General features: G+C 46.4%; 3 protein-coding genes across 3 annotated transcripts; 1 reads left to right on the top strand and 2 right to left on the bottom strand.

Moving 5' to 3' along the window:
* Positions 1-8735: 8735 nt before the first annotated feature.
* Positions 8736-13420, bottom strand: F5891DRAFT_1124516 (uncharacterized protein; the record flags this gene model as incomplete). The annotated part of the gene is made up of 14 exons (XM_041363900.1): positions 8736-8921; positions 8943-9070; positions 9125-9828; positions 9879-10011; positions 10064-10240; positions 10295-10695; positions 10746-10894; positions 10960-11122; positions 11172-11365; positions 11483-11779; positions 11831-12073; positions 12121-12236; positions 13113-13215; positions 13358-13420. 14 exons carry the CDS (start codon positions 13418-13420, stop codon positions 8736-8738), a joined length of 3057 nt encoding a protein of 1018 aa, XP_041233183.1.
* Positions 13421-14909: 1489 nt separating this feature from the next.
* Positions 14910-15623, top strand: F5891DRAFT_1180630 (uncharacterized protein; the record flags this gene model as incomplete). The annotated part of the gene is made up of 3 exons (XM_041365958.1): positions 14910-14989; positions 15046-15162; positions 15218-15623. The coding sequence occupies 3 exons, from the start codon at positions 14910-14912 to the stop codon at positions 15621-15623; spliced, it is 603 nt and encodes a 200-aa protein (XP_041233184.1).
* Positions 15624-15805: 182 nt separating this feature from the next.
* F5891DRAFT_938521 (uncharacterized protein) lies at positions 15806-18796 on the bottom strand (the record flags this gene model as incomplete). Its single annotated transcript, XM_041374171.1, has 7 exons — positions 15806-16446; positions 16898-17125; positions 17158-17517; positions 17570-17682; positions 17732-17860; positions 17914-18314; positions 18365-18796. 7 exons carry the CDS (start codon positions 18794-18796, stop codon positions 15806-15808), a joined length of 2304 nt encoding a protein of 767 aa, XP_041233185.1.
* Positions 18797-19858: the final 1062 nt, after the last annotated feature.

The following is a 19858-nucleotide window of genomic DNA, read 5'->3' on the forward strand; positions in this document are numbered from 1 at the left end:
ATCCCCCACTCCACTTGCGTCATTCCCACATTTGGTTCTATTCTGGATGGTTCTGGTCCCCTCCTTGTCTAAGTGTCAGAGGTGAGTTTTAGTTTTTGGATCTCCCTTCTCCATTCCACGACTCAAGTTGACTGGCATTTTGTAGGTGAGCCAGCCTGGTAGGTCTCTTCTTACCCCACTCATCAACCAGGTGCTTCCCCTCCTGATCAGCATGGTGATTGATGAGAATCTCCATGTGAAAGATACAACAGCGTCTAACAGATGCCACTTCCAGTGCACCCATTATGTTATTTGTACTGTATGCTTTACAATATTCAATATCAATTTCTAAATGTTTGGTGTCGCAGTGTGACTTTTGGCTTGGTGAGCTTGGCACACTGTCGCATGAACAGTGGATCAGCCCATGACTCTTGAGCTTATCTTGCTCAAGGATTAGAATCGGCAGCAGTCGACACCGAGTCTTGGTGACTATAAAGACTTCAGATGTGTCGTGACCAGGTAACTTATCACTTTCCTCACTGTGTTGTATCTTGTTAACTATGTCAGGCCGTCCAACGTGTCTTGGTTGTGGGAGGCAGTTCAAATCGACAAGGCAGCTGTTGTCGCATGCTGCGTAGTGTGGGCATAATATGTCTGTTAAGCTGACCGACTCTATCTATGAAAAGCCAAAAAAGTGCAGGTCAGATAAGCACAGCAAGAAGAGGCGTCGTATTGAAGACTCAGATGAGATTGTTCAGGATGGAATCCAGCATATCTGCAATGATGGCTGGGTTGACCCGCCTGATGATGATGTGCCTGTGAGTATTTCATTTATAGCCTCTCATAATATTCATAAAACATTGTAGCAGCAGGATAATGATGTTGCTGGACTGTCACACATAGCCGGCGACAATGTTCCACTCCCTGAAGATAATGTGAGTGTTTTCTTTTAGTGAATTACATTGTAATGTCTCGTTGATCTTGATACAATTTCAGGTTACAGTCCTGCCACCCGGTCCAGTTGTCTCACAATGCTCTGGGCACACAATCCGAATGCCACGCCGCTATGTTGATTACCTTCCTGGTTCAGCAACACATCTTGCTCATATGCCAGGCACCAGTCGCCAGCAGCATGGTGAGCAGCCTCAGACTGCAGTGTCGGCCTTGCATACAGAGGTCAACAGTGCTGTCAATCGCCCTCAGTCACCCAGCCCCACCCCTAGCCTAGAACCCACCCTTGTGCCTTTCAAGACCAAGCCCGACAACATGGGCCTATATTGTATCTATCCCACCCATCCCACACTGGTTCCCACAGATGGCACCACTCTTAACACTGTGACGGATGCCCCTACTCTTGACTGCAGTCAACCAGGCTCAAAGTGCACAAAGATTCTTGCTGGACTTCTGTCCACAGATGTAGGGATGGATGAATTGTTCAATGCATTCACCAATCCAACATGTGGACTTTTGATGGCATGGCAGTATTCTGGGACAGGTCTGAACTCAGCCACGCACTTTGATCACCTTGGTACATTTCTCAACGATCCTCTCTTCTGCCAGAAAGACGCAGTTGGAATCACGCATATCCATGAGTCGAAGCTGCTCGATAGATATTTGGACGACAAGTCCAATCCTTTCCAGGAGGAATATGGTTGGTGCGAATCCACAGTCAGGATTCGTCTACCAAAGGAGAAGCAGAAATGGGCATCAGAGGAGGATGCTCCTGAGTTGGAGATACCTGGAGTATACCACTGCTCACTCATTGACATTATCACAGCCGTTTTCGAGGACGATATCTCGCAGACCTTCAATATGATGCCTTTCACTCAGTACTGGAAGATCTCAGAGGAAAAGACTGTCCAGGTCTTCTCAGAAGCTCACAGCTCCCCTGCCATGCTCGAAGCATACAAGGAGATCAATAAGTTGCCACGTGAACCTGACTATGGTCTTGAACGCGTGGTTGCCTCCCTCATGTTTTGGTCTGATGCGACTCATCTAACTAATTTCGGGGACACTTCAATGTGGCTGTTTTATTTATTTTTTGGGGATCAGTCTAAATATACTAGAGGGAAGCCAACATCTGGTGCATGTCACCATGTCGCCTATATACCAACTGTACGTCGTCTCATCTGCTACTGCTGAACATTAGGGCTGAATATTTTGAGATAGCTCGCCAGTGATTTTCAAGAAATCTATATTGGCATATTTGGGGAACCCTCGACAGACCAGACATATACCTTCTGCAAGTGGGATCTGATGCATGCTATCTGGACACTCCTCCTGGATGACAAGTTCATGGATGCTTATGAACATGGTATTGTCATCAAATGTTCAGATGGCATCACTCGTCGAGTTTTCCCTCGGTTTTTTACTTATTCAGCTGACTATCCAGAAAAGTAGGTATCATTTTGTAACCTTGTTATTTACCCTGACATTATTCTCTAGAATTCTACTTGCGAGTATCAAATTTCTGGGTCAATGCCCATGTCCGTGCTGTCTGGTGAAGAAGGCAGATGTTCCAAAGATGGGAATGAAGTCTGATTTGAGACGCTGAGACAAGTTGCAGCACGTCAATGACCATTCATGACATCATAGTGTTGCAAGGGCTTGGTCACTCATATTCGAAAGGGGGCTCCAGTTTCTGGTACTTGGGTGAACAATCTTTTGAACGATAAATCCATGGTGCCTACTCGAGTAAGTACATCTACCTAATCTTATAACTTGTCCTGATCATATACTAGAACATGTTCTCAGAGAAACTCACAAGGTTTGGATTCAACTTGTTCATCCTGTTTGTCGTGGACCTCCTGCACAAGTTCGAAATTGGGGTTTGGAAAGCAATCTTTACTCACCTTATGTGAATTCTGCATGCAGCAGCAGGAAATTCCGTTCAAGACCTCAATAAACAGTAAGTAATGGTATACTGACAGTGTCAGCCTGACTGATATATTGCCAGGTATCACATGGTTCCAACTTTTGGACACGGTACTATTCGGTGTTTCCACAGTAATGTGTCCTCTATGAAGAAACTTGCTGCAAGAGATTTTGAAGATCTCCTTCAGGTATGTCTTATGGGCTATTTGTAAATTACGCTATAATATAATCATGCAGTGTGCCCTCCCTGTATTCAAAGATCTTCTTCCCAAAGAGCATGACTTGATCGTCCTCAACCTTCTCTTTGACTTAGTTGTATGGCATGGATAGTGTTGCCGCAGCTCTGGCTTGAGGCCGGCTTTAGCCGAGAGCAGAGCTACAATTAGGCTAGCTGTGTACCAAATTAAGCTTACATAATATATGGCTCGGTCCGGTCATTTGAGCTGTTTCATAGGTCTTCAAGCCAGCTCCAGCCTGCTCCAGCCGCATTTAAAATTAGAATAGATATAAAATATATTTGTATCAATTTATAAATAGTAAATACATTAAGTGATAATAATAGCAAAGGTCCAAGGCCCAAGGCCCAAGGCCTGGATTCCGAATTAGGCAGCGCTAACGTCTGTCTACAACACACGCTAGAATCTAAACTTGCATCTGATATCGACAATCATCCTTCGATATGGGGCCACAAAAGGATGTAAGTCAATGTTTTGATCCGATGTAGAAGAGGAATGGGAAGTGGGTGAATATAGGTGGTATGAGATAACTCAAGTAGTCCTCGGTGAGCGAGATATACATCAGCCCAAGGGGATTGCTACTGAGAAGGTTCCTCTAAGTGTATAAAACGGAGGGAAACACTGAACCGGGCACTTGATCAAGCCTGGTAAGGTGCGCGACGATGAGCGAAGCGCGAGTGAGCGAAGGCGATGTGAACCGTCAATGGGCGATAGCAGCCGACTATAGATAACGGCACGCGCTAAGCGGAAGCGGTGCGTGTGCGGGTGGTGGAGCACAGCGACTCTTAATGAGTCAGCATACTAATGGGCAGAGTTTCTAGTAATGTATGGCGGCGGCGCTCATATTGTACTTAGATACTTTAGATTTTAGAGGACAACTTAGACTTATAGTCCAATGATGTGTGGGCAGAAAAGATAGTCATTATACAATTTATACGCGTCTATATATACCAAGTAATGTTAAGCGCTGTCAAGCGCTAAAGCGAACCGAGAAGCAAAGCGGATGTGAGATAATATGTAATAAAGGGTCCATAACGGAAAACATATGAAATAAGGCCATAAGCGCCAGAGATATGTTAGAATCAATGAAAAATAGAATTGGAATACGCACAGATGAACCGAACAGACATGGAATGGATGGACGGAGGACGTGCGACGGAACTGAGGATGCGCACGCCGATGCGCGACTAAGGAGTGGCCGGAGCGCTGGTGTGTGCGAGCGGCCGATGAAGCGCTTGAGTGCACTGGGCGAGATATGAGTCGCACTATATTGGGAAGTGATAGAGACAATGGGATTTTAGATCCCTGCAAGCCCACAGAGATATCAGTCTCTACATCTCATAGGAACTTAGCTTCTGACTGTCCCCAGTCAGTGTATATAGGGGCAGATGGACTCAACAAAATTTCGACGAGGAAAGTCACGTGATCGTGGGCAGAATGCGCCGAAAGTGTATGTGGAATGGTCCACCAGAGTTTAGCAAGATGTGGACTGCGAGCGCTATTGTGCTGACATAATGTGGTTTGTTTCGGGCATAAAAGAACTGGCCTCATGTCGTGCTTCTCTTCTTCAATTCAATTATCCATCGTGTCCTTGCGATAACCTTTCCATCACCTATACCATCATGTCTTCCATTCCTTTTAACCCTGCTATGCTTACTGCATCTCCCTCTCCCTCACCTGAACCTGAGGAGCGCCCTCAAGACGAAGGCAACGCGTCTGTCGATGACACCACTCTTGACGACACGACTCCAAAGGAGCCGCAGGAAACCATTGCCGACCGGATCCGTTGGTCTTGGGCAGTGACGCTAAGCACGATGCACATCTCGGTGAAGACTAGTCCTCCTCCAAAACCAGAGCTCCTTGAAGACCAGGAGTCCTGGCTTCGCGCTTGGGAGTGGATGATGGTGAGTTCCTATGATTGATGTGCCGCTTACTGATGACTAATATAACTTTTCTTAGAGTGATATGAGTTCGCTGTTCGATCAGGCACGCGCCGCTGAGGTACATCTGTCCCTCAGTGATGCGGAAGCAGTGTATCTTGCCGCTGGCAAGGCTGCTGCTAAGGCCCTTTACAAAGCCATCAAGGCTTGGAAGGAGAAGGCTGTGGAACCTGCGCCAACTGCACATCAGGTGCGTTTGGAGAAGGAGAAGGTGCTGGAAGCTTCGAAGATGATGGAGAAGGCAGCCTCTGCGGAAGTGACTGATATGGGCTGTCCCCTAAGTTTCTTCTTCCTCTTGTCTCCTCTTTTTCGCTAACTTGTTCTTACTAGCGTCTCGGTGGTCGTATTACCACAACACCAGTGATTACGCACCTGGACATCCCGTGCGCTGTAGAGACTCGTGCATCTCATAGTGTGATATGGCGCTTTACACTAGGGAGTATACAGCACCAACTCGCAGCATCACTCTGTGTACCATCCACAGTGATTCCTATATGACGCGCAGCTTTCCCGCGCAACGCGCGCCATGCGCGCACCATTCCCGCGCTTCACGATGTATACGCGCGCGTGCGTTCCCGCGCTTGCGCGCCCTATAGCGCCAGCCATCCAGATGCATCCATCCACTGTCCACCAAGCTCCCTAGTGCGTATATTCCATTTCCTTTATTAGCATAGTTCCACCTTTATTTTTATCATAGTTTCTCACTCATATATATTTTTACATACCTACTCGGTAGCGCTTCGGCTCCGCATGACCGCGCTTAGGCGCGCTATATAAGCGCCAGCAGTACATACTATTATTTACCTTACTTTTCACCCAACTTTACCTAGTACTTACTACTTAGAAAGTCGCAGTAGAAATCTATTCATTAGCACAACACATCTCACATCCTTTATCTTGCTTATATCTTCACATAAGTTTAGTCTCTCTTATTTCCGCTTACACGCGCGCGCTTTCCCGCGCTTCGCGCTAATACGCGCGCGCGTTCCCGCGCCTTCGTACCTTGCGCGCACCTGCGCTTTCTCGCGCTTCGCTGAAGCGCGTACCTCTAGATCTCCGCTGCACCTGCTTCCCCTTTAGGGTCGAATGCACTTGCCATCTCAAGTATCGCAGACTAGGCAACGCACGACCTACAACTTTTTAGATACAGTCAGGAGCATTTCTTTGTTCCTCTCAGTATTGTTGTTTCTACAGCGCGCGGTGCGCGACTACTGAGATCCCTTGTGTCCTGGTCGACGGCAACCTGCAATGCAAGGGATGCACCAAGGCCAAGAAGGGCTGCTTCTTTGGTTTGTTTCTTTTTCTCTTCTTCTCTCCTTGCACTAAATATTTTCTTTTAGTTGGCGACAAGACAAAGGAATGCGCGCTGGCTGTGCCCAAACCCAAGGTGGCTGCGCCAGCCGCACCTAAGGCAAAGACGCCTGTTCCTGCGCCTGCCCAAAAGGGCAAGACACCTCCTCCTGTCGCTGGACCGGCGCTGTGTTCGGTTACTGATACCGTGCCTAATGTCAGTTTGTCAGGCATGGAAATCGTCGGTGAGTCGACCGTCGATGAGGATGCTGCCGTTGGCGGCAAGACTATTGTCGTCCAATGTGCGAAGCGTCCTCTCGCTTCCCGTCCTGCACTGGCGCCTAAGCACCCTCACCTTGACTTAGTGGTGCAGTTGGATGAGTCTTGGATCGAGGCCACTCAACTGCAGATCCGAAATGCTGAGCTGGAGGCTGAGGTGGCGAAGTGGAAGGGAGTAGTCATAGACATGCGGCAGCATAGCTGTGTGCAGGAGGCAGAGGTAATGGCAATGAGCAATCACATTTACTGCATGGGGCGCGATTGGGGCGCTTGGGAGAAAGAAATCGTGGAGATGCTAGAGGAAAAGCGGTAGATGTACTTAGAATGTGCTTTAGTTTAGTTTCCCTTGTAGGCGCCAGTGCGCCTGTACTATAGAGTCTCCCAGCGGAGCGGTGCCTGGTGCGCTGTAGAGAATCATGCCTCTCATGGCGTGATATGGCAGTTTCCACTAAGGGAGTATACAGCACCAACTCGCAGCACCACTCTGTGTACTGTCCACAGCAATTCCTATATGGGGCGCAGCTTTCCCGCGCTTTGCGATGTATACGCGCGCATGTGTTCCTGCGCTTGCACACCCTATAGCGCCAGCCATCCAGATGCATCCATCCACTGTCCACCAAGCTCCCTAGTGCGTATATTTCCATTTCCTTTATTAGCATAGTGTTCCACCTTTATTTTTATCATGGACTCTCACCCATATATATCCTTACATACCTACTCCGTAGCGCTTCAGCTCCGCATGACCGCGCTTAGGCGCACTATATAAGCGCCAGCAGTACATACTATTACTCACTGACCTTTTCACAACTTACTTTTCCTACCAGTCACTTACTACTTAGCAGAGTATAGCAGAAATCTATTTGTCTACACTTTGCATCTCTCTTCTCCTACATTGCATCATATTATCACTTAAGCTTAGTCTTTATCAATTTCCGCATACGCACGCGCGCTTTCCCGTGCTTCGCGCTAATACGCGCGCGTGTTCCCGCGCCTTGCGCGCACCTGCACTTTCTCGCGCTGCGCTTCAGCGCATACCTCTAGATCTTTGCTGCACTCACTTCCCCTTTAGGGTCAAACGCACTTGTCTCCTCAAGTAACGCAGACTAGGCAACACTCGACCTACAACATTTTTAGATACAGTTAGGAGCATCTTTTGTTCCTCTCTGTATTGTTGTTTCTACAGCGCCTTATGATAATATCCTGTCGCGTCCAGTCTGATGTCTGTCCCAAATCCATTTCCATGTCCAAATAAGTTCGCCGACCTAATTAAGTAGGAATTTATGGGTAAGCTCATGACAAGGTATAGAATTTATAAGGAAAATACAGCGGTTGCACAAGCTGCGCGCTTGTCTTGTCTTCGTCGGGCGTCCTGTCACGTCTATTCCTTCATAATCCCTGTGCGTCGCTTGGTTATTAGGTTCTGTTGGCATATCATTCTATAAATGTAAATGGGTGTGGCGCAGCTGCGCGCGTTTGAATAGAAAGTCTATGGGTGGTTTATGCGCGCGCTTCTATGATAACTTGTCTTTTTGAATATATATATACTTGGCGGTTGATTATCAGTCGATCGGCTGTATAGGATAGAGCCTGTTGGGTGTATGTTCAATGCAATGCGCGTGTTATGAGACATGATAAGAGAAACTGAGGTCGCTGGCCGAAACCCGGGGTAAAATGGAGAGAATAGAAATCTATGGTATGTTTTTTTTTTTGCAGTTGTTTTGTGTTATATTTTTGTTTTTGTTGATTTGTTCAGCGGAGCGATGGCGGTTATGTGCGGATATGTGTGTGAGAGTGTCGGTTGATATGCGGGAAGTGAATAAGCGCTATGCGTCAGACGCGCGCTCGGGTTCATCTTCGTCACCCTTGGCTGTAGGGTTAGACCTAGTATAATGGTAACTACCAGTTTTCCCATAGACACCATTCACAGCAACTACCAGCTATGCACTTTGACCTAATTCATGGCTCTTGCCACTCTGTCACCCACACCTGGTTCACACCAGTAATATGGGTATCCACACGAATAATCATATTTAAATGTATGTTTCAAATAAATGTTTCATTGATGATGACTAATTAAACACAAATATGATAATATTGGCACGATCAAAATAATAGACAAAAAAGCCCCTACAATCCCCTACCCCTCATCGTTGTCAAAATCATCCTCATTTTCAGCGAAATATGTGGTCATTTCATCCTCACCGGCTGTGTCATTCGCGCTAACTCCAGCGCCCCAGAGAACAGTGAAATGAGCCAGTAATGCGTGCTGAATTGCCACCTGCCTGTTCGCATATGCGGCAGCGCCAGCCACGATTTGTGCATCCTGGTGCGATAGGTTAGCAACAGATTCCCACTCTTTTGCACACCATGTGAGAAATTGTTGTGTTCGCCGCATTTCCTCCTTGAGAAGATACACTTCTTCATTCCACCGTTGTGCACGCACACGAGACTTGCCCCATTCTACACGCAACACTGACGTTTAACATCAAAAAGCAAGTCAATCTATGCAACAGCAAATACACTCACCATCATTCAGACCCCCATCAACTTCATCATCCCGAACTCCTGAAGCCAGCCAAATCCACGATGTCGTCTGATAGCCTTGCCCTAATCCACGAAATGTGTCTTGCTCGGACCTTGTCCTTCCGCGCATTCCAGTAGTACTCCTGACACCTGACATTGTGTCGACGGGTGCCACAATATCCTTCACCTCTAAACATTGAAATTCCTTCTCCCTCTCCAGCTCACTGATCCCAACCAGTTCGAGCAATGCTGACCAAGCGACACGATATTTTGCAGCAGCAGCGTTGATTTTGCTGTCGAAGCGAGCGAGAAAGGAAGTCGCGCGAGTGTTCGCTTGTTGTCCACGTAAATCGAGATTGCGGTGCTTAATGAAATGAGATTTAGTATGTAATTGCTTGCGGAGCTTATCGAGTGCATCACGACACTGCCCTTTGCGAAGCTCGGCCTCAATGCGAGCAATATTGTTCCTACAAATTTCTTCTCGATCACTTTCAGGGAGTGTTGATGGTAGCCAGAGATGTTCGTCCTCGATGTCATCAGACAAGTCCCCATCATGTTCTTCAATCCACTTTTCGATACCTGCCATATATACCCGCTGTATGATGCGGAAGCGGTCTAGCTGTCGTCGTAGCGTGACCCGACGTTGGTGAAGTTCAGCGTATTGATTCGTGCTGAGAGATGATGTGACATCAACCTTGATTCGTTGCCTGACAATGATCAGAAGGGAGTCTCATACTATTACAGGAGTAAAACTTACTGAGCATCTTCAAGAACCAGGGCCATATTCATGAAAGAACTGGGAGTCACTTCATGCGGAAGTACATGCCCATTACTGATAGCAATCTTCTCCTCATTCGCAAGATTAATACGTACTTGAGCCTCTGAAAGATCTGTTATACCAGAGTCAGCTTCAACGACAAAAATTAAATATATGGACATTACTAATTCTGCTGAGCACGTATGGGTTCGGATTTGATTTATCGCGTTCCCAAGCCTCGATCATTGCAGTCCATTCTCCTTGATGGGTATCACCAATCACTTCATCAAAGTCACGCAAAAAGGACTGGTGATGAGCATGCTCCTTGACGGCATTCAGAAGTTTTCTCCATAGCGAGAGTCCTGTAAATCAATTGAATCATCATTGTATAGGTGGAAATAGAAAAAAAATCTTACCTAGTTCAGTATATTTACTCCAGTTGTGATATCCGAAATGGTCGTCGAGGACATCGTGTCGAGAACCGGGGCCCATTTCTTTCGTGCTGTTCGCAACACGATTCATCTCTGCCCAATTGTGCTCAATTCCCTCACCATCAGTCCGTCCTACGCCTGGCATGAGGTTCAACGAATGTGGGATCGCACATTTTTCCTCGTGTGCAGGACAGTGAAACTTAGGGATTCCAAACATAAATGCCGCAAGAGCGACAGCTGCCGAAATCTGAAGGTGTTCTGGAAGGTCATCCATTCTCTTTGTAAGGTTGATTTTCCACTGGCAAGCGATATCGTAAGAGATGACGACGGAGAGAAGGAGGAGAGGCATGATGGACGAGAAGAAAATGAAATCCATGTTAGCGTATCTAAATTCTTCATTAGACAGTTGGATATAGACATTTTTAAACGAAAATACCTTTCACCCTTTTGAAGGTCTCCAACTCCTTGAAGTCGAACAAATTCATGGCGTGCACAAAGACATAAGCCAATGCCAGTCGCTCGCAACCCACTCGAATACTTAGATTCAGTGTGCGCCAATGTCCTAAAGCCTGAACAAGTGCTAATCTAGTGGGTTGGTGCCCCGTAAGCATGTGCATGTGCATCGAGAGTGAATCTTTTTCAAAACCTACATCGGTTTGACTTGCGTTCCTGAGTATGTGCTCCACATAAGGTTTTTCAGGAACGAAGTACGCCAGACCTGTGTGCAGCCCAGGATCAGCATTTGTAGAAGATCGAGCCCTGTTCTTGAGGCGGAAGTTGGCATCCATAGCGATAATTAAATAATACAGAAATCTATGAGGGGGACATTTAATGGATGCAGCGAATCAAGAAAAAAACCTACTTCATTGATTCATCCACCTTGTTCCAGTCCTCCGGCAAGTTTATGCCAGGGTGTGGACAAGCAGGACATTTTACAGCTAATGCGCCAGGCTGAGTCTCGTAGATGCCACCCATTACATTGCCGCGGCCGGCTTGCTTCATCAACTTAATGTGCCGAAACTGACGAACCATCTGCATGAATTCTTTATACCGACTCTGTGACTAGGTCAATATTTGTAAGACGTAGGCTGTGTGGTCACGTACCTTAGGTATTTTTAAACGCGTGTTGTCAGTGAGTCATTCTAGACTGGTATAGAACTCGTAGCCAGATACTTTGCTTGACCATGTCAGAATGAGGAAGAACTCCAAAACCCGTTTTGTGCAGGCACTTTGAGGATAATATAAGGTAGCTGGATACCACTCGCAACGTAACAGTTGCTGGCGATGAGAGACTTGCTGATGGCAGCCACAAAAATCAATGTTTACACGGTGGATTCCATTGGTGTGAATAACGACGAAGGAGTTATGCCCTCTTTGCGGACACAAACATGGCATTCCTTCGTGTCCGAGTTGAACTCTCAACCCTATGTCAGCCAAGGCAGTGCGCTCAAAATAAGTCCCATTCCATTTCTGCCCGTCGTCAAAAACATACTAATAGAGTCAGAACTTTGAAATACTCACCTTAATAATATGTAAAGGATGATGTGCGTGCCTTGATAAACAACAATACTTGCACAAAATATCCGGTCCATAGCAATCTTCGCAGCGATATAGTCGTTCTTGTATGTCATTGTCGATATCACTGCATGAGCACGGCGTCATCGCCAAGGTACCACAACCCTCCAGACGTAGCTCTTCTAGAAGATATTCTTCATGGAATCTGGTATGCGTGCCGAGCCCCATCCATTCATGCAAAGGTGCGTCCTAATAAAGAGATAAGTTTTTGAAGGGGAAATTTATTGAAATCGTACCGAGTTCACATAACGTTTCGCTGGTACCTTGCCCACTGTGACGGGTCGAGACTCCACCTCGTTGAATGCCAAATCATCGCCGAGTGTTGGCTCCCAAGGATCTGTCTCCCAAGTGTCTGTTTGCAGGGGCCAAGCTTGGTCTTCCGGCAAATTTCCTGCCCTCACTTTTGTTGGAGAACAGGGTACGATAACTTGCCTGCGACTGCTAGTTGACACCGCTACCATCCTCGCATAGGCTATTGTCGTATAGTTGTCTGAGTCAGACTCGTCGCGGTAAACAATGTATTTTCTTTTCTTTGACATGAATAAGCTCGTTCGAGGGTAAAATAATAGAACTTACCAGTATACGCCCGCTCCCGCGAACGAGTCCCTCCCTCCCTCGAGTTGTAGTGCTTCAAAAAAGAAGCACGTACGAAGAGGGTGTCAGACGATCACTTTGGTAGATACATTAATATAATAGGAAATACCTGGTCGATTCATCGCTCATTCGGTTACTTGCATAAATAAACCGAAAGACCTGTTAAAAGTCTGCAATTAAAATTTTGAGCTTGAATCCAAACCTTCAGACATGTCTACTGCTACTATGTCTCCACCCTCGCCCGAGATGTCCAGCACTCCTACGCCTCCACCCTCGCCTGACAGTCCGCACAACGTTGGCGATGTCTTCCAGTGTGGACACACAGAGATTACACTTCAAAGTGTCTGTGGTCAGTGCGGTCATTGAGTAGCTTGAATCTGCATGCCAGACTGCTGTGGTGAGTTTAATTTAGCACCGACAGAATCCACCACTCACTTGCTTGTTAGTTAAGCTTGTAGCAATTGCCGTCGTGGATCTATTGGCCAAACATCCAACAAAGAATGAAGCTTTCTGCCGTATGATCCGTCAAATTATTTGGGAGGAAGCAGAGGAGGATTACAATGCATGGTGTAGAGACTCGTGTGTCTCATGGTGTGATATGACAAGTTTTCACTAAGGAGTACATAGCACGAACTTGTAGTGTCACTCCGTGCACTACCCGCAGCTATCCCTATACAAGGCGCAACTTTCCCGCGCTTCACGATGTATATGCGCGCGCGTTCCCGCGCTTGAGCGCCCTATAGCACCAGCCATCCAGAAGCATCCATCCACTGTCCACCAAGCCCTCTAGTGCGTATATTTCCATTTCTTTTATTAGCATATCATTCCACCTTTATTTTTATCATGGTTTCTCACTCATATATATCTTTACATACCTACTCGGTAGCGCTTCGGCTCCGCATGACCGCGCTTAGGCACGCTATATAAGCGCCAGCAGTACATACTACGAGAGGAGTTTTTCCACTTACTTTTCACCCAACTTTACTTTTGACTTGAGTACCACCCACTATTTACCTAGCTGAACATAGTAGAAATATATTTGTCTGCACTTTGCACCTCTCTTCACTTGTCTTACATCATATCCTCACTTAAGCTTACTCTTTCTCATTTCCGCACACACGCGCGCACTTTCCCATGCCTTCGTACCTTGTGCGCACCTGCGCTTTCTCGTGCCTCGCTTCAGCGCGTACCTCTAGATCTTCGCTGCACTCGCTTCCCTTTAGGGTCGAACGCGCTTGTCTCCTCAAGTAACGCAGACTAGGCAACGCACGACCTACAACATTTTATAGATACAGAAAGGAGCATTCAATTGTTCCTCTCAGTATTGTTGTTTATACAACGGCTTCAAGCATATGAGGCTGCTGTAGCTGCAGCCACTGAAGGCACTGAGACTACAACAGATCAAGCTGCTTTGTACTCCGGCGTGGACGAGTGATAATGTATGTTGAATCTTCTTAAATACATTGAAATGACTGTTGAACAATTCATCAAGTTCAGTGTCTGTAGCGTCGAAACTCAAAACTTTGTATTTCTCACTTACATAATAAAACTTCTGCGTTGCGCCTATAATATGTGTGAACAGTGACATTGTGTCTTAAAAAATAAAGAATGAACCTTCGTTATCTGACAGTGCTTGATATCGTATGTGGTCGATTTCTTTTGAGATGGATTCCAACGACGTTTGTGCGTTGTAGACTTGGATCATGTACAAAGTAGTTGATTACATAATGAATGTTGAACTCCGAGTGATGCATCATGTACTTATGTGTGGCTTGTGTGTTAGCACAGTGCTCATATATGTGAATGATATTGATGTTATTTGCCATGTTCCTTCGTTATCTGACACTAATTAGTTAGCTGATGAGCCCATGAGCCACTGTGCATTGTGAATGCATGATCGAACTTGCCGCATGCTGACTGGACTCCGAGTCAGCCCAACTTGGGTTATGGTCCTACCATCCATTCAAGATCGCTGAAGCATGGGTCAAGTTAGCAGTCCTACCATCAAATAATCAAGATTACACCTGGTATGTAGTTCCAAGTCGTTAATTAATAGTATTTCATTGATTTGAGCAATCGTGTATTGGGAATGCACAATCGAACTCACATGCTGAGCTTAGGCTCCTGGCCGGGTTATGGTCCTACCGTCGAATCAAGATCACTAAATTTCACCATCATATCATCAAGATCACACCTGGTAAGATAGCTCCAAGTCATTGATCAATAGTAGTTCATTGATTTGAGCAATCATGTGTTCAAGGGAATGCACAATCGAACTCGCATGCTGAGTTTAGACTGGCCCAGTTATGGTCCTACCATTGGATCAAGATCACTGAAATATGGGCCTATGTGGCAGCGAGTCAATTTAAGGTAATCAAATTCCTTATATAAAGGTGCTACATTCGTTTCCTCGTATTCATGATCTTTCCTCATGGTTCGCCCCACCATTCATCACACTGTTGCAGCCAAACAGCAGGCATCACGGGATAAACGCAAAAGATACTATGAAAAGTAAGTTCAACTATTATTACTGCCTCTCTCCCTGCAACTGAAGTATTTAGACACAGAGACCTCATTTTATTGAGACGTCGTCTCTGTCACACAAACAACACTCCTTCCATCACAGCCAAGTCTAACACAAATGTCCTATCGGACTCGGATGATGAGGTCGACTTCGACGCAATGTACATCTTCTTTTCTCGATGATAATCAAGTTCCTTCTTTAATGATCTGCTGTAGTATCACTTTGTCTGATTGTTTGGGGCTCGTGCGTGATGCAAAGAATAAAGTCCTGGCAATTGTTCCTTCTGGGACACCTACAATATACGTCAAGGGCATCCTCTGCAAATACACTATGTCATTGCATGACAGTGTTCCTGGGGACATTGAGGTATTCGGGGAAGGGCTCACCGCGGTCGAACCTTATTTGTTATGGGCACAGCAGGGGCAGGATAAAATTTTCAACATGTGTGGTGTATGTGACGAATGGTGTGCTGCTGACGAGGTTTCCAGGTTCATTGGGCATCTGGTAGCTATGCTGGAGGATCTCTACAGACTAGCTCTTTCAGGTGATCTCGACGAGGCTTATTTACTTGGGGAAACAATGTACCAGACGACCTTGGGACTAGAGGCTCCTGGAGTATAGCCACTTCATTTTTAGAATACAGTGTTAATTCGCTCATTGCCACAATCTATCAGCAAGCGTGGAACAAAATTAGGTCGGACAATTGCGTGTTCAAGTTGATGCGAGATACAAAAGTAAATCAACATAACATGTATTCAAGTGACTCGATTTATAGCCTAGCGATCCATCAATCAGCAAGTCTACTACTGCCGGTTACGTGTCCTCTTTGATGATGATACCTTTACCTGAGTATCAGAGCAACCCTGTTTCTTGTTACCACCGGAAGACTTAGACTTCGACATAGAACGAATTGCAGTGAGCCGGTCCAAAACCCAAGTCACGTCGTCTGCAGCATCTTCCCAGCAGGACTCTTCATGCCCTTTGCCATTGGCACCGTCTGCCCACCATTTCAAGGTAGCTACAATTGACAACATGCCGTTTGCACCTGGTTTGTTAAGGGTGTCCCAATTGCCGTCATCGGTGCGAGGGAGAACTGCACGTGCCATGAGTGTTGGCGCCTGACATTTTCTCCACTCCGGTTGAAGTGTCAGCCACCAGGACCACCATTGCGACATGAATGCGTCTAGATCAGGTATGGTTGGTTTCCCTTTACGTCCGCGGGAAATCCACCAGTGGACTTCGATTGGACGATGCTCGCATCCCAAGGCAGCTTTCTCATTCGCAAAGCTCGAGGCATCCTCGAGGCATACCAACTTTTCAAATAGCTGGATTAACTGGGGAGAAGCCAGAGCAGGATTCATCAACTGCTGGAATGGATTTCTGAACCACGGTGGGCTGAGCGGGAGTGCAGGTAAGTTGAGCGATAAGTTGCCATCAGGAGATGCTGTACATGAGCCTGGATGATTAATGGTGCAAAAGAGAAGCATTGATTACATACTTGCAGTCCGATTTGAGTTACCAGTGCGCTCGTCGAGATTCATGTGAGGTGTGTCATGATCATCTGTAGCTCCTTCTGTATCCTGTTTGGCAGAGGATATCTCACCCATATCATGATCATTGACAGGCTCATGAAGATCTTGCCCGGCTGTTAATATTAATATGTCAGCATACTGAGCGCCAGCACTCACCAAGTGGAGCAGGTGGATGATTAACAGCCACCCCAGAGACACCTCTGAGACATGGATCAATCACGTTGTCAGCGAAAGGTGGGGGGGCAGTGATATTGTGAATGGGAGACTCAATTACGGTCGCAGATGCGATTGCTAAGGAGATATGAATTTAGTACGCTTGTATGTCAAACTAGATATCATATTTACCAGGTGGAACAGGAGGACGATCGATGGTTATCTCGGCCTCATTAACGGGGGTGTTGGTATTCTCAGCAAGCTCATCAAATTCTTCGGTATCTTCCAGCATCTCAAACACAGCAGCTTCAGATGAGCGATCCGGCACTGTGGATGCCCGATCCGGCACTTCGGATGTCTGATCCGACACTTCAGATGTGAAATGGTTTCCATTGGCACAAGATGGCTTCCCCTTGCGTTGAGTCGCCTGAGATCTGCCTCTTTGTGGCGTTAATTAAAGTGTGCGACACCGTAGTTCATTTTCTTTGGTGCAAATGGTAATTCCCAGTGGGTTTCTCCTTTGCTATCTGTAGAGATCAATGAAGCTGAGGATGATGAAGACGAAGATGAGCCGGAGGTCGGGGAAGATGATTCGGATGATGATTCGTCCATCTCAGAAGGTTTAGAAGGCTTCTGCCGAGAAGCACGACCTGGTTTAGTACCTTGCTGCCGTGGCTTCACTCGGCGGGATCTAAATTTAGCTGCTGTCGGTTTATTCATTTCGCCACCTGTCTGATCCTCTTTGGCGTTGGATTGATCGCCTGCCTGCGAAATGGTGAACATGTTATCGAGATCGTCTGGAAGGCGACGGGAATCGCAGTCCTGTTTGGCTGACGGCAATTATCATAGAGTTAGATGATAGAAATGAAAAAAAAAACATACTATAGGCTTGTGATAAATACTTTTGAAAATATTTAGTAACCATCTTGAACTTTTTCTGATCTCGGGTCTGCCAATTGCATGGTATGGGACCCAAATCAACGCCCTCATGCATACTTCCAGTGTGACATTAGTCCTGTGTTAGAACAATATCAAAAAACATACCTGACGACGGTGATTTTTCCTTGCTTCCGAGGTTCGGGTCCACCGACTAAGAGGGATACGTGCATGCCGAGAGTTGCGGACATACCAGCCAGAATCGGCCCAGAAAAACTTGCTAGGTTATCCAGGGCCCTAATCAAGTTGGTTCTCGATAACGATACAAATGAAGATATTCGAACACTTACACTTGTCTGTCGATGGGAGATGTGGAAGGAGCAGCTTCGAGCCGGTCCTTCCATTCTTGGATTGCTGCTTTACCTTCAGCTTGCGCTTTATCCTTCCAGTCAGTCTGTTCTTCTTTCGATAGCTTTTTGAAGTGCTTGCATGTGATCTTGTCACGGAAGGCTGCCATCTTCTTGCTAGGTAGCCCAGCACTGCGCCACTTCCGTAGAAAATGAGCCTTGATTTTGGTCCCGAAATGGTCTTTTGACCATCGCTGGTGTGCTTGCAAGGCCTTCGGTTTGTTTCGTCGGACGCCAGAAAGTTGGCTGAGAAGCCGAATCCATTCATTGTTCTCCGGCTTGCCGTTGCGCACGAGCAACTTCTTGGAGGACTTGGCACAATAATCTAGCCAGCTCTTGATTGCCTACTCGAGGGTTGAAATTTTTGTAGATAAATACATGTATAAATGCTTACCTTCTGCATCGCAATAATCTTTTGCGATTTCTGCTTGAGTTCGACTGGGGACAGAGACTCGTCTGACTCCATTTGTAATGGATTGTTTTCAGAAGGCTCGTCTGATACCTTCAACTTCCAGTGATATCGTTTGAAGTAATCTTTCACCACCTTGTGTACATAATTGTTCGCTTGTGACTTTCCCTGATTGACGCGCTCACGGTAAGTAGATAAATGATCGTTCAAAAAAGCCAGGCGTGAGTTTTTCACCCAGTTGCAAAACAGCTTTTCCACATAGGCATTGGGATCATCACTGTTTGTTCCAGGAGCTGGTGTAGGCGGCGCATCTGGGTCGGGCAATGGGGTGGGCAGTGGGTTGGATAGCGTCACTACAGGTGTGTTGTCTGGTACCGGACTGCTTGTTCTATGGGTCGAATAGTAAGTAAAAACCATCAGAAGTTAAACTGACTCACTCCATCCTTGTGAAACGCCTAGACAGTCAAGTATAGTCACGAAAGCAGTATCGACCGACAGCGTTTGTAATCAAAGTACATACCAAATATGATATATGATATATATTTTCTAATATATATAAGCACGGAGTGTTTGATCCCGCGGAACCAATTCGCGTCTACCCCACGTGCATGCTTAATGTATAAATGGTATTGTATGATTATTAAATGAATATAATGCCAGGAATATTGGAGGCGGGTATTTCAACAGGTGATGGGATGCCTAGGAAGAGGGTCTCAGCCATGAGCGGTACTTGCCAGCACGGTAGGTCAAAGTGCGCAATTGGTAGTTGCCGTGAATAGTGTCTATGGGAAAACTGGTAGTTACCATATATACTAGGTCAAATCCTACAACTAAGGCTGTCTTCGTTGGGTTCTTCAACATCTTCGTCAGCTAAATGATCAAGGGTCTCGTCGTCTTTACCAGTGACACTTGTCACCATAATGCACTCGTCGCTGCGCGGGAAATAGGGAATGATGCGGAACACTGCGTAGTGTAACTTAGAGATAGCGCCATCCAACTCAGCCAGCAGATATGAGCCTCCTTTCGTGCGGCGCACTACTATCATCGGTCCCAAATATCGTGGCTTCGTCTTCTTGCTGAGCTCATACTCAACCTTCGAATTGCGCACCAGCACTAAGGTGCCGGGCGCATGATCATAGTCGCGGATAGTTGCACGAAAGCGCTTCTTGAAGTCGCGAACAGACGCGAAGCGCGCCTTCATTACCTTATCTCTAATAGTGGTAAGATCTTCTATGCGCTTCTGCAACTGGCGTGCACGCCATGCAATGAGTTCTGTGGTAGTGAACGTCACGCGCGCTGGTGTCGGCGCTAAGAACATTGCTTCTGTTAGATCGAAAGGGAAGATTGGCTCTACACCGTGCACCATAAAATAGGGCGATAAGCCCGTCGCGCAATGCATGGTGACACGCTCGGCTCAAAATACCGAGTGAACAACTTGATACCAATGAGTATCATCTCCATCACAAGTTTTAATGATGG

This window comes from Suillus fuscotomentosus (genome assembly GCF_016647785.1).
Source record: "Suillus fuscotomentosus strain FC203 chromosome Unknown F5891scaffold_2, whole genome shotgun sequence".
Classification (NCBI taxonomy): Eukaryota; Fungi; Basidiomycota; class Agaricomycetes; order Boletales; family Suillaceae; genus Suillus; species Suillus fuscotomentosus.